The sequence below is a fragment of the Leguminivora glycinivorella genome, chromosome 7 (genome assembly GCF_023078275.1).
Source record: "Leguminivora glycinivorella isolate SPB_JAAS2020 chromosome 7, LegGlyc_1.1, whole genome shotgun sequence".
Lineage (NCBI taxonomy): Eukaryota > Metazoa > Arthropoda > Insecta > Lepidoptera > Tortricidae > Leguminivora > Leguminivora glycinivorella.
In genome coordinates, this window is record NC_062977.1 from 16,972,361 (window position 1) to 16,986,973 (window position 14,613).

The window sequence follows — 14,613 nt, forward strand, 5'->3', positions numbered from 1 at the left end:
AAAATAAATTTAAATCGTAGTCACTTTTAGTTAATAGTTTAGAAATAAAATGTTGAGTATATGTTGAGTCATAGAGTAGATAATGAGAATTAAAATAGCATTTTCACCAGACCAACTGATAAAGGCTTACTTTGGTATTCGAAAACAGATAGCAAAATTGCATTTTATCAACAAGAATGCAAAGGAATTTCATACAAATTTTGAATATCTTTAGCTGGCTGGTAGAATTTACCTATAAATGATGATTTTGAATAATAAATAATTAAATAAATTGATAAATTTGATTTAGTTTCATGTTTTAGAGTCAGTATTTTGTTCGTGTTGGTGTGGTGAATTTTTTTTTGTTTCACTCGGCGGCAAATTTTGTTTAACCTTCGTGCCTTGAGACCCTCGCAACGCTCAAAATTCCAATTTTTGAACCACTCGCTACGCTCGCGGTTGAATATTGGAATCTTTCGCTTGCTCGGGAATATTGGCACGTGCGGTTAAACAACAACTTTGCCCCCTTGTAAAATAAATAACTATTAAGTATTAGTTACCTAACAGTAACTTTTGGTAAAATACATATAGAATAGAAGTCAGGCACATGTACCTACGATCACTAGTAAATGGTAATTGAACCTTTCGTCTCCACTCGTGATAGCAACGAAACACTTCTACTTGTATTAAAGTCCACCAGAACTAAATCAGAGGGAAGTCATACAGTTATAGGTAGCTTGATAAAAACCAAAGATCTAGATTTTGTTTAGGTGTCCGAACAGTGAAACACCTGAATTTTATTTTATGAAACAGACTTCTTTGCATGACAATTGGGTAGGTAAAGTTTTTAGGGTTCCGTAGTCAACTAGGAACCCTTATAGTTTCGCCATGTCTGTCTGTCCGTCCGTCCGTCCGTCCGTCCGTCCGTCCGTCCGCGGATAATCTCAGTAACCGTTAGCACTAGAAAGCTGAAATTTGGTACCAATATGTATATCAATCACGCCAAAAAAGTGCAAAAATAAAAAATGGAAAAAAATGTTTTATTAGGGTACCCCCCCTACATGTAAAGTGGGAGCTGATATTTTTTTTCATTCCAACCCCAACGTGTGATATATTTTTGGATAGGTATTTAAAAATGAATACGGGTTTACTAAGATTGTTTTTTGAAAATATTAATATTTTCGGAAATAATCGCTCCTAAAGGAAAAAAAAGTGCGTCCCCCCCCTCTAACTTTTGAACCATATGTTTAAAAAATATGAAAAAAATCACAAAAATAGAACTTTATAAACACTTTCTAGGAAAATTATTTTGAACTTGATAGGTTCAGTAGTTTTTGAGAAAAATACGGAAAACTACGGAACCCTACACTGAGCGTGGCCCGACACGCTCTTGGCCGGTTTTTTGAAGATAGACAAATTGTACCTATATTTTTCTGATAGTGTACGTTATAACGATCACGGAAAGGTGACTCTTTTATTTTTATTTCGTAGTATTTTTAGGGTTCCGTACCTCAAAAGGAAAAACGGAACCCTTATAGGATCACTTTGTTGTCCGTCTGTCCGTCCGTCCGTCCGTCTGTCAAGACCCTTTTTCTCAGGAACGCGTGGAGGTATGAAGCTGAAATTTATATCAATTACTCAGGTCTACTGTCCCTTGAAGCTGTGAAAAAATCAAACTTCTAAGCCAACGCAATCAAAAGATACAGCCGTTTATGCCGCAAATTTTCGACACTTGCAAGGCAATCAAAACCTACAGGGTGCTTCCCGTGAACTCAGAATCTTGAAATTTGGTACGAAGCAACGTCTTATAGCATAGATAAAGGAAAAATTACGAAAACCATAAATTTTTAGTTACATCACATAATATATTTTTTTTAATAATTTTAACCTTACTACCCATTTCCTCATAAACGCGTAGAGGTATTAAATTGAAATTCATACCAAATACTCAGGTCTATAATACCTTTAAGCTGTAACAAAATCAAACTTCTATGTCAACGCAATCAAAAGAAACAGCAATTTAAGCTGCATATTTTGAAACTCGCAAGTACTCGCAAGGGAATCAAAACCTAAAGGGTACTTCCAGTCGACCTAGAATCTTGAAATTTGGCATGAAGCAACGTTTTATAGCACACATAAAGGAAAAATTCCGAAAACCTTAAATTTTTAGTTACATTACAAAATATATATTTTTTTAATAAATATAAACTTATTACTTTTTTCCTCATGAACGCGTAGAGCTATCAAGTTGAAATTCTTATCAAATACTTAGATCTAATTGCCTTTAACCCGTGAAAAAAAAAATTCTAAGTCAACGCAAAAACGCAAAACGCAAAAGTACCACCATTGATACCGCATATTTTGAAACTCGCAACTACACGCAAGGGAATTAAAACCTAAAGACCACTTAACTTTTTCAGTCACCATTTACAGGTCTGGTTCAAATTTAATACTTAATTAATATTTTTGAACCAGATTTCTAAATAGTGACTAAAAAACTTAGTAAATAAATAACTTTAATAAAAGAACTTTCGCAAGTCTGCTGCAAGGCTAGTATAAGTGTTTCAGTTATATTATTATAGATAAATGATATGTGTTAATATAAAATAAAGGATTACTTAAACGATAAAGAGATCTTTGTCTTAAATTTATGCTCCTCCATCTTTCCCCATTGTAATGTTATGAATTTCATTTTGCAATAAAAATACCATAGTTATGACTCGATTGTCGTAATGAACGAACTTTGTAAACCTTGCAGGTTTGTACGGAACCCTCGGTGCGCGAGTCCGACTCGCACTTGGCCGGTTTTTATTTAATTATCATTTTTAAACTAACCGAAATGACGTTTGTGACAATGCATTAGCACGTTCTGAATATATGAAATTAAAAAAAACACCAATGACAGCTAAGTGACACAGCTTTTTTTTTCTAATTCCGTACATTTTTGCAACCGCAAAGGCATGGTTACCTCATATGCCATTAAATTTCACAAACGTCATTTCGGTCACTTAAAAAAAGATAAATAATACGAAATAAAAATAAAAGAGCCACCTTTCCGTGATCCTTATAACGTATTCTAGCAGAAATATATATTATTTTCCAGTCTTCCAAAAACTTTACCTAACCAATTGGTAATGTTCTGCTACGCTACTATGACTTCTTTCTGATAATAAATTATCTAGAATTTTCTTGTGTCTACATTTAGAACCTACCTACCTATTTGTTATGCCTCTAGGCGAGCATTCGGCAGCGCGGCTGCAGATGACGCTATCACGGGAGCTGCGAGGGTATCTCTGGAGAGCTACCTACCTTCGTCGCTGTTTGTCATCATCTCATGGGGAAGCTTCTGCGTGATACCAGAGATCGTGCCTGGGCGAATGGTGCTGCTTGTGACTACTCTGCTGTCTCTTGTCACCATGTTTGACACAGTCAGGTGAGTACTCAACTATTAAGAGCAGTTACCTCTTGGAAAGTTACCTACTTTCACCACTGTTTGTAATCCTCTCCTGGGGAAGCTTTTGTCTCTTGTCACCATGTTTGACACAGTCAGGTGAGGACTTAACTTTTAAGAGCAGCTACCTCTTAGAGAGCTATGTGCTCGTCACTGTTTGTCGTCATCTCATGGGGCAGCTTCTGCGTCATACTCAGATCTTGCCTGAGTGAATGGTGTTACTTGTGACTACTCTGCTGTCTCTTATCACCATGTTTGACACGGTCAGGTGAGTGCCTAGCTTTTAACTTTTTTATATCTACTTCTTAAAAAGCTAGCTTCTACAGTTGTTGTGCGTCATCATCTGCTCGGGTATTTTTCCTTCCTTAAACTTGAATAATAAAACTTTAAGAGCATCTTAAAGAATAACCAAGATACTTTAAGAACACTGGAACATCATTGACATTCTTTATTAGCTGGTCACATTGCTCGAGGCTGCTAAAATACCTACATATATTATGTTTTATAAGTCAAAACGAAAGTTACCGGTTTGTATTGTATCGTTATTAATTTGTGCTTCTCAATTTCCAGTACAAACTCACCCGATGCGCTCGAGCTGAAGTGCATAGAAGTGTGGCTGATCTCGTGCACGATATTCGTGTTCCTGGCGCTGCTTGAGTACTTCGTGGTGCTGTTCGGCATCCGCTACGACAAGAGCTGGTGCCGCCGCCGCGCCGACATGCGCCGCGCCGCCTCCGCCGTGCAACTAGCGCCACCACCTCTACACGTCAACCATCAGGTACGGAGTACTATACTAAGATAGATGCATGAGTAGCCTTTCACTCCATTTTATTCTTGATAGATCGCTTATTTTGCTACATCTCACACAATCCGCCATGAGACGTGAGTGGATCTCAATGCCCGAAAGCGGGTCAACTGTATTTTGTCGGACGTGCATGCGGTTGACCCCAGGCCATAAATTATTTTCTTGCGATTCCAGAGGTTGAGTTGCACTCCCGTGACAGGCACCCCACAGGGCGGAGTGTTCTCGCCGACCCTCAGTGTGGAGGACGAGGGACTCAAGCAGCAGCTCGGCAACCAGACCATCTCGAGGGTAAATATTGAACAACTCATGTAACACGCCTTTAGATTTTTGTATGTTTAATACTGTGTAGTTTGCATTTTGTAGAATTTTTTGCGAATAACGTTCATTCGGTAGGCATAACCGTGCCACTAACGTTTGCTCTGTGTGTTTAGGATGTTGCATAAATTATGTTTTAAAAGTGACCAATTTTTAGTCATCCCTCTCGGGGAAAAGGAATTGGAGAAAAAATAGGATCGGAACTGAGTCAAGATCAAGTAGTAAGGTAAAGATAAATTATAGGCACCGCACCGTGTGGCTAACGCTCATTGCAGGTCGTAGACGGTCACGTCTAGGAATAGGAAGATTAATTGTAGTGAGACAGTCGAAATCACGCGCAAGACTAGACTAATTCCTGAAATTTCTTCATCTTTACTGTCGCTATTGACACCGTGTAAGTACTGTACTAGATGCTCAAGTAGGTAGGCCCTAATACGCTTACGTAGCAAATAATGTTATGTGTATATCTAGTGCACAGCTTGCGGCGCATGTTAGGCCTTGATGTGTAAAGTAGGCTCGAGGAGGTGGCTCGGGTCTGAGCGTTTACCGGGTGGCTGTTGTGTGTACTATAGTATTTTGTCCGGTAGGATTCGCCGCCGATCATGGAGTCGCTGGGCAGTCGCGCTGGCCAAGGTCCGCTGGCGCGGGTGGGCGCGTGCATCGACAGAGGCATCATGTTTTGCGGCGCGCAGCACGGCGCGCTCGACCGCTACGCACTCATGCTCTTCCCGTGCTGTTTCGTACTCTTCGCTATCATATACTGGACCACGTACCTAAGTGAAGTGCACCGGCACGCGCAGAAGTGAAAGTGACAAACGATTTACAATGTGAAGTGCCTGTGCGAGACGTTGTGTTAATTGTAAATATTGTTAGACAAATGCTAGTCGACTATACAACGTTTGTTTACTAAGTACGATCTATGTAAGTTAGGTTAATTTTACAACGAAATTAATAATAATTAGAATTATCTTCAAGTGTTCCGTAATAGTATAAAATACTTAGGATAATTTGATAAAATTATATCTCGCTATTATTACACTACAGTAAACTGCAAAAAGTTATACCCCCTGCTAAAGAATAAAATTCTATGCAGGGAGGGTAACTTAGATAACTCTGCAGCTTGCTGTAGGTACTTACTTATGCTTGACGACGCTGTAGGACAATATTTAAATTAAGATATAGAAGAACAAAGATGACTCCTACATTGACAAATGTAGGTACATATCCTATGTTTAGGTATTGCCACGGATTTTGAGTGATGCTTAAGTAGCTTGACAATATACAAATCATTAAATTTTAATCTTACTTGTTAGTATCACTTTTTGGAAGTGCCAAGAGACATCACCAGTCAAAATCTGTGTCTCAAAGTTTGTCTGCGAGTAAACTAACTGGTATCTACATGCAACAATAATAACAACCGTCCAGAACCAAGTCTTGTGCCTTTGTAACAAAAATTGTAGTTATACTACCTAGGAACCCATATCAATCTAAATAAAAATCGTACATACTTACAGCACAAAGTGTGGAGGTGATTATTCATAGAAATTTGCCGTTTATGCTAACTTCACAAGCTGTGAAACAAGGTGCAGAGTTAACATGGATTGACTGGAGGGACATACCTAATTCTCACTTTGACTAATAATTACATACATACATACATACATACATTAACATACAATCACGCATGATAAAGGGGTGACTGGCAAATAAGGGGTTGAAAGAAAACGAAACTGTGATGGACATTTACCTAATTCTACGACACCCACGGGAAGAAAGAGGGTGGTGAAATTCTGTGACATTCACAGACTTTTATATGAAAATACTTCTCTAATGTTTTGTACAAAGAAACTGACTAAACATCTGGAAATACCACAATTAATTAAGGTAGGTAATTAAATTTAAATATTTCGGTTAAAATACAACTTTCGACTGGTACTTACCTGTCGGTTTAACACAACTTGCGGTCTCGAGCGTGGGTCCATACTATTTTCATTTCATTTATTTGCCATAAATTGTATGTTTACATAAGATGGTACATGTACATGTTTAAGTGTTAATGTACTTTTAAGTACTTAGTACCTATTACAAGTCGCTCTAGTTGTAACGCAACCCGTGCTAGACCGCCTGATCGACATACAATGATTCCTTTAAAAAAAAAATAGCCACAAATGTTCAATAAGTATATCCTTTTTAATATTACCTACCTAACCTAACATAATTTTAAGGGACCATTCAACTTATTGGCAAATTTGCTCATAAGTTTGCTCAGATGTTTTGCGTAGTGGTGAAATTATTATACCTGATACTACTGCTAAGAAAATGTTCTAAGAAGACCGCCTTTTAAAAAATGGCGCGCTGCACTTTTATACCACGAGAGAAGTAAAGTCATAACCCGGTTTGCAATGGTCTGGTCAACTGCTATTCTGGAATTGCTCTGCAAATATACTATGTACTTTTCGAGTTCTAAAAATCTGAGTTAGGTACAGTCATATTGTATACAGTATAATATAAGTGTTTTACATAGGCACAGGGACCTCTTTGTTAAGATATTGGCTATATTATTCGTTCTTCGCCTGATACAGCGAATTCGATTGTCAACAACTTTTATAATATTATAATAATGTAGTAAGACTGCTCAGTAAGAATTTATACTGTGTAGATTATGTACATAAGTTTGTTAAATCTTATCGCTTAGATTTAAATTATGATTAAGTTAAATAAGTTTTCCAATCTAGTCAAAATACGCAGTACTTAATTTTGTAGTAAGCACCTATTACTTTACAAAGTGTTTCAGTATGTGCCCAAATCTGTGTATTTAGATAAAAGACGATTATGCGAAAAGGCCTTTATATTAAAGCCTTAATGAGACATTATACGTGCTGCGTTTAAAGCCGTTTTATTTAATTGGATGCCCGAAACGATATCGATACAGGCCAGGGGTTTCTAAAGCTAGGAACATATTACGCGGACGTCCGCCGTCGCGCGACCGCGGACGCGGATCTAGACAATGAATATACACTTAACCGTGCAAACTATCGGTCGTCGGTCGTGGACGTGGCCTTGAGCGCACGGACGTCCGATCGAAATCTGGCTCGCTGGATGTTTTGGTTAGCCGAAGCCACGTCCCGAAGACCGTGCACGCTGATCGACCGCGGACGTCCGCGTAGTATGTTCCTAGCTTTAGCTATGCGCCGCTGTGGACAGTATGAAAAGGCGCCGTACACACCTACATCCTACACCTTAGAAACTATACATCCTAGCAGCGACATGGTGATTATTATAACGAATAAACACTGATTAAATTTTCCAGAAGTTCGATATTCTGTGTACCTACCTTACCTTTTGCAAATAATCTGGTCTGGTGTACTGGTAATCTTAAATATTACTATCTGTGGGCCATAATTATGAAGGACCTATCAGTTGAATATGAATATATGCTTTATTATTTTTTCCCAAAACTATCTTCAGAGAAGTGTTGTCAGCTAAAAAACAGCAACTATGATACAGACGCGGGCGAAATTCTCAAGATTTCTGCTTTTATTTAAGTACATACTCCTGTGATTTTAAGAGGCTCTGTGTGTAGCTCAAGCAAGTATCAAGACTGTTTGCTTGCTGACATCGCGCGTTATAAAATTTAGCACAAATTAATGTAGGTATAGTATTAACGATAGACAAAGACATCGGTGGTATAGAGATAAGTTAACAAGTTGATTTTCCCTAACAGACACTGGTCTCGCTATCGGCTCAGAACAGGAGTGTCGCGACAGTCGTTCCTATTCGAACTTTAGGATACGTCAGATATTATTTCCATTGGAGACTCGTACGGGTCGGGTATATGGCAGTAGAGCTAAAAGCCCATAAGTTCGAATTGGGCCGATGAGAGTATCTTGCCTGCGGGATAGACTACCCTTCCATCTCTGGTAAATACTTATATAATTATAAAAAGATGGCTAGGTAGTGCGTCTCTCGGAGAAGAATCGTACTATCAGGGCGCTCCAGTGCTAGCGATAAAGTCTTTGCTCTCATTATTCAAGGCAACACACTATAGCTTGGCAAAAAAGAGTAGAAATAGAACTATTTTTTTATCATAGTAACACTTAGGTACTTTTCATACAGAAGTGTCAAAATAGTTGCCACGTGCAATACGGTTTACATAGACAGTGGCGCCCCTTTTCTACTCTTTTTGTGGCAAACTGTAAGTGACGCTGCAGATGTAGTGCGTAAAGCTTTTCCTTCGTATTTTTACGGAAACGTACGAACGTGTCATGCTATTTCAGTCAGTCTCAGTACAAGACATACTGACGCTGTCTGAACTAGCATGTCAAATACTATGGAGATTAGAGGTAAAAAGCGAAAGCTTTTAGTATCAGAAGTGCACCTATAAAAGAAAAGACAAGTGGCGCTGCAATCGAAGGTACATAAGGGTTTGATGACAAATACGAACGTTTCCGGAAAAAAATCGAAGGAAAAGCTTTCCGCACTACATCTGTAACGTCATGCTCCACGGCAGCGCCACCTTAGCTTTGATGAACATAAACATATGGGAAAATATCTATATAAAGTCTATAAAATTCTAGACTAGTTAAAAAAATATCTATGTTTCTAGTTTCGGCGTGAGCTCTTATACATTGTGGCGCTGCTGTAGAGCATACTCCACAGCAGCGCCACCATAAAATATCAATTACTGCATATGGTACAGGCACGTATATGGCTTCAAATAATTCTATAACAATTCTATATTGGCCTAGCTTACAAAATCCCTACTTTTATTTTGCTTGTAGGAAAATACGATGCCACAAATCTTTTATAACAAATAATTATCGCAGCGCCTTAATAAAAAATCAAGGCAAACACACTAACAATTTTGCCGAGATTTTCAATAAGGCGCTGCGATAATTATTTCTTACAAAAGGTTTGTGGCATCGTATTTTCCTAAATGCAAAATAAAAGTAGGGATTTCGTAAGCAAGGTCAATATAGAATTGTTATAGAATTATTTTAAGCCATATACGTGCCTGTACCATATGCAGTAATTGATATTTTATGGTGGCGCTGCTGTGGAGTATGCTCTACAGCAGCGCCACAATGTATAAGAGCTCACGACGAAACTAGAAACATAGATATTTTTTTAACTAGTCTAGAAATTTATAGACTTTATATAGATATTTTCCCATATGTTTATGTTCATCAAAGCTAAGGTGGCGCTGCCGTGGAGCATGACGTCATCTGTAACTCTGATATCCGATAGCCGGTAACTAAGGGTTATCCAAAATCAGAAAATACTTCGTAAAGGCGAAACGACGTGTCGTAATTAATTATGGATTAATTTGAGGACAGACATAATTAAGTATTCTTAGACATGGCTAACAGCGCTTATAGAGCACAGAAAAAATATTTTTATATCACGCAACTTGTTTTATGAATAAGATTTTTTTTTTATATTTCACCTGTTTATGTTATCACAGCTTAGACGGAAAGTTGTGTGTGCAACGAGACTACGGTTACATGCACCTCGAACTTTGTACACTCGCTATACCCAAAAATAAAATCACTGGCAGCAAAAAATAAACTATTCTCTCTTAAGTCTTGTTGCACAAACAACATTTTCTTTTCTGAGCTTGACAAATGTATGTATACTCTGGCAAGTAAAGTTTGACAGGCGGATTTTTTTTAACGTAGGAGCTAAAGAATTACGTTGTAACCTACCTACATATTTTTTTTAATTTCCCGCCTTTTTTGTTTGCAAGAGTATAGGTAAGTTTATAAGTGAGATCATATCTCGACCAAATCCAGAACTACTGCTATAATGTCTTGATAAAATAAATGTGACTATTATTGCATATTCATGCCTTAAGTAAAGACGAAGGAACCATTTAAATCTATAAAATCTAGATGTAAATATGATATTGTAAGCCAAATTATTACAAATATTCTAGGGTATTTTAGACACAGCTTCGAAATTATAACTACATACATAGCTCATCAATTTGTGCCTTTTCTATAACACTATGCTTGTTACTCAAATGTAAAATGAAATGGGAATGGGCTGTATATAATAGTACTTCGAATTCTTAAGCAATAATAATGTAAATTAAATAATAATGTTGATTCTGTAAATAATGAAATAAAAGACATTATTTTAAATTCAACGCCTATTTTATTCCTGTCTACATGTCAACAATCTTAATACAATTTACTCTTCAGCTACAAGGCCATTTATTTATTATTTTATTTCTAAATAATCAGAATAATAATCAATTTCGATCCAGGAGAAATAAGAGGGATTTTTTTTTTTTACATTAAAATGGTAATATTCTAATATTATGGAAAAATGGTATGGGGCACCATGGGTCCTGATTATTCTCTGTTAGTTGCCCTCTTGGCACATTTGAGTACCAACTACCATCAGCTGCAGAATTGTCCTGGTCTGGCCATCTTTAATAGTCAGTAGGACACACATTAGGATCGAAATAGCTTGTCATTCTGAATAAAAATACCTAACAACTAACAATAAAATACTATCCCCATATTCATAAACGTAAGTCGATATAGTTCGTTTGTCCCTTACCGACGTATTGGTGTGATAGAAAGGGACAAACGAACTTTATCGGCTTGATAACTTTAGTGAACGTTTATGAAATAAGGGGGTATGTGTATACATAAATAAAATGGCCTTAATATATTTTTGATAAAAATACACTATACAGATATAGTCATGTTTATTCTATACTGATAAGCATCAATCATACCCATAGTAAGAAGCATCTCTAAGCACTCTGATCATATCATCAGAGTTTCTACGTATCCGTCTGCCTATGGGTTCCAGGTCTGCATAGCATTTTGGAAATACCTTTTCGATGATGTCCACAGCCTCAGCTTTGCCGATTTGACGCACTGCCAACACTGAGTACAGAGCTTTCGTTTTTACGCAATCCTGTAATGTTACATAAATATTAGTTACATTCGGAATATAAATTGTTGAAGTAAATTACTTGTGTGTGCTTCAGGACTAATTAAAAGTGCAAAATTTATTGTGATTTAATCCCATGAGCAGTGGCAAATGCCGGAATAACGCAAGGATGAGTAGTGGTGATTTTCTTATGTAAGTATGTATTCACCATCACCATGCATTACAAAAGACTATGCAATATATGCATCCAATACTTGCGTGGTTGTATGGAGCCAGGCAGAGGGTTAATCAAATAAAGTATGGTAAATGTTCCCGTCCATGCAAGGCAGCAACAAATCACTAACCTAAGCCTACTCAAAAAATGTACTTCTGGTCTTTATTAGAAGATTTACCAACCTGATGAGCTTTCTTAATCTTAGTCCACGAAGCATCCCCCTGAGACCAGGCACTAGTGAATGAGCAATGCGTCAGGTTTGCCGCTCGGATCTCTGAGCAAGCTAAATGTTCCATATTCTTGAAGTCCAGCTGGTTCCGGCAGTAGTCGAACATGTGTATCATCTCATGGACCAGGACGCCTTGAACCATGCCCTTGCGTGTGGATACATTCTGGCATACTACAATCTGTAAGCCAATTAGAACATTTTTAAATACCAGAAGACAAAAAATACTTATTAGGATTTGCAGCTTCCAACATCTTGCCTATCATTATATTGCAAATATTGCAATCCATATACTAATATAAATGGGAAAGTGTGTGTGACTGTTTGTTTGTCCGTCTTTCTAGGCAAAACGGAGCGACGAATTGACGCAATTTTTTCAGTGGAGATAGTTGAAGGGATGGAGAGTGACATAGGCTTTTTGTCACTTTCTAACGCGAGCGAAGCCGCGAGAAAAAGCTAGTATCCTATAAATTGATAGGAAAAATCAAATTAAAATTTGAAGAAACTGAATGATGCAATAGTGTTGTAATCATTAACCTCTCGTGTGAAAGAATGCAGATCCGCATATGAGGAAACCATATGAATAAAATTATCCGGCACACAAGAGGTTAAGCACATAACACCAGTTGACAATCTGATTATAAAAGAAATAAATCAATTCGGTCAAATTAAATCAATTATTTGAGAGAGGAGAAACACATTATTTCGTATTCAAATGTGTAGGGGAATGACACCACCACAATTAAAATTACCTGATTGAGCTCAGGATCATAGCCCCCGCTGACAGAGTAATCACACACTTCACATGAAAAATGTCTCCGAAGGTCTATAGGGCTGTAACAGTAATTACATTCTTAGGAAATTGTATGTTATCAAAATATTTATAAATAATTGAATTTTTAACTGACCATCCGGAGCTTTTAAGAGCTTTCATCATAAGCTTCACGATAGGACCTGAGGAAAAATAAAACATCGTTTATTTTTGTATAATTCGCCAGACAAATTCACCAATATACTTTATATTGAAACTCACTGGTTTTAACACACTCAACAACATTTTGTTCACATTTTAATTTCTCTACATTTTCTTTTCCTTCTTTTCCAATAAGAATATTTCCTATTTTAGGGGTAAATGTTCCTCGTCTCTCGGGATACAAGTCATAACCCCAAGCTTCTTCCTTTTTGGCCCCAGCTTGTGTAGTCGTTGTACCAACGTCAGGACTGGGTTTACTTTCTGGTTCTGGGGCAGCTGCGTTACTAAACATTTTTATACATAAATAATGCACGGAAAATTATTATAAATTTAATATGAGCACTTCTGAATTCAAGGGTTCACAACTTCACATAAGTGCCGCAAGTGCCAAAAAGTTACCATATGATTTTGACAGTGACACTGACAGATATATGGGGTCGATAAAGACAATATTTTAAAAGTTGTTTAAAATTCAATGAAATATGTAACTCTTAAACTAATATTAAAGTATTATCCTTTGCATGTATCATTATCAAATGTAACAAATAATTTCACAACTAACGAAACCAGACCTTTTTAGAAGTCTTAAAATTCGAAAAAATCAATTAAAAAAAAATTGAAGCTGCAACACATTGATAACATGGTTCAGATTTGTTAGTTCTAATGTAATTTCAGTTTGAACTGTACTAATTTTATGGTGTTATTCATTATTTTTATAGATTTCGCTGTTAACTTTTACCGAAATTCGTTAAAGTGACAGTCACACTGACAGATGACAATCGATGATATGACATCCAGAGTTGCTGTTTTAAAAAAATACTGGGTTCAACTTTCATTAGCCAGACTTTATAATTCAATACCTTAGTGGGATTATATTTAGGACGTGTTCAACAGAAGCTTAAATAGTGTAGTAGGGTTGCACATAGTTTTCGATTAAAGCAGAAGAACTCGATTAGTAAACCGACAGGAATATCATCGAACAATGTTACTTAACCCTTTAACCGCCAGAGTCTGATACATAAGACATCACATATCCAGCTCATTCCGCCAGTCTAAATAAGACAAAGATCTGATTTGGTTTTTATAGCCCATTTATAACTCCCATAACTATGCCAACCTTACTCTGCGTGGTACAATACCTGTCGGTGGCGACACGAGCACGCTCGATCAAAAATTTCTGGCGGTTAAAAACTCTCCTTTCCTGAAAAAGGCGAAATTCTAAATGAACTATGATAGAATTGAAGGTTCTATGTAAAGCCAAGTCATCAAATGTATTTACTTTTGTTTTTAATTATCTTTTTTTCTCCCCGTGTGGTGACGGATTAAACAAAATATGAGAAAATGTCCAAAACTGGTAATAATTGTACCGGTGAAGGCTCGTTTTCAAAAAATTGGCAAAAATCAATAATAGCAATTTATAATCACTAAGGCATAACAGCAATTTAAGTAAACGTTGCAGATTAATTTAGTACAAAACTTACTTCGATGTGATGTAGATTTTCAAAGAAATTGTCACTTAATTTTAGGTAATTTCTGAAAAAAATTGAATTCGCCTTAGGCTAGATTACTCTTTTTCAAAAACTTAAAATAAAAATCTAGTCTGAAATGATTGTGGTACAGGATATACGAATTATAAATTTACCCGTTTTAATATTCATAATTGTCCAAATTTTACAAATAAGATCGACTGATTCAGCTCTATACATGCGTTTTTCTAAACGTGCATTAGAGAAAAATTCAT

At 36.8% G+C, this 14,613-nt stretch overlaps 2 protein-coding genes across 2 annotated transcripts in view; one reads left to right on the forward strand and one right to left on the reverse strand.

The window, feature by feature from the left end:
• LOC125228258 (glycine receptor subunit alpha-4-like) overlaps window positions 1–6,193 on the forward strand; it is a 60,054-nt gene extending 53,861 nt beyond the window's left edge. The window contains 5 exon segments of the mRNA XM_048132756.1: window positions 3,215–3,268; window positions 3,271–3,412; window positions 4,001–4,208; window positions 4,410–4,523; window positions 5,138–6,193. Of these exon segments, the coding sequence (XP_047988713.1) occupies window positions 3,215–3,268; window positions 3,271–3,412; window positions 4,001–4,208; window positions 4,410–4,523; window positions 5,138–5,356 (737 nt within the window). The 3' untranslated portion in view covers window positions 5,357–6,193.
• A 4,499-nt stretch (window positions 6,194–10,692) lies between these two features.
• LOC125228031 (mitochondrial inner membrane protease ATP23 homolog) lies at window positions 10,693–13,262 on the reverse strand. Its single transcript, XM_048132472.1, has 5 exons — window positions 12,933–13,262; window positions 12,808–12,853; window positions 12,652–12,733; window positions 11,856–12,080; window positions 10,693–11,483 (listed from the first exon to the last, which is right to left on the reverse strand). Exons 1-5 carry the CDS (start codon window positions 13,162–13,164, stop codon window positions 11,289–11,291), a joined length of 780 nt encoding a protein of 259 aa, XP_047988429.1. The 5' UTR covers window positions 13,165–13,262; the 3' UTR covers window positions 10,693–11,288.
• Between the last annotated feature and the right edge of the window lie 1,351 nt (window positions 13,263–14,613).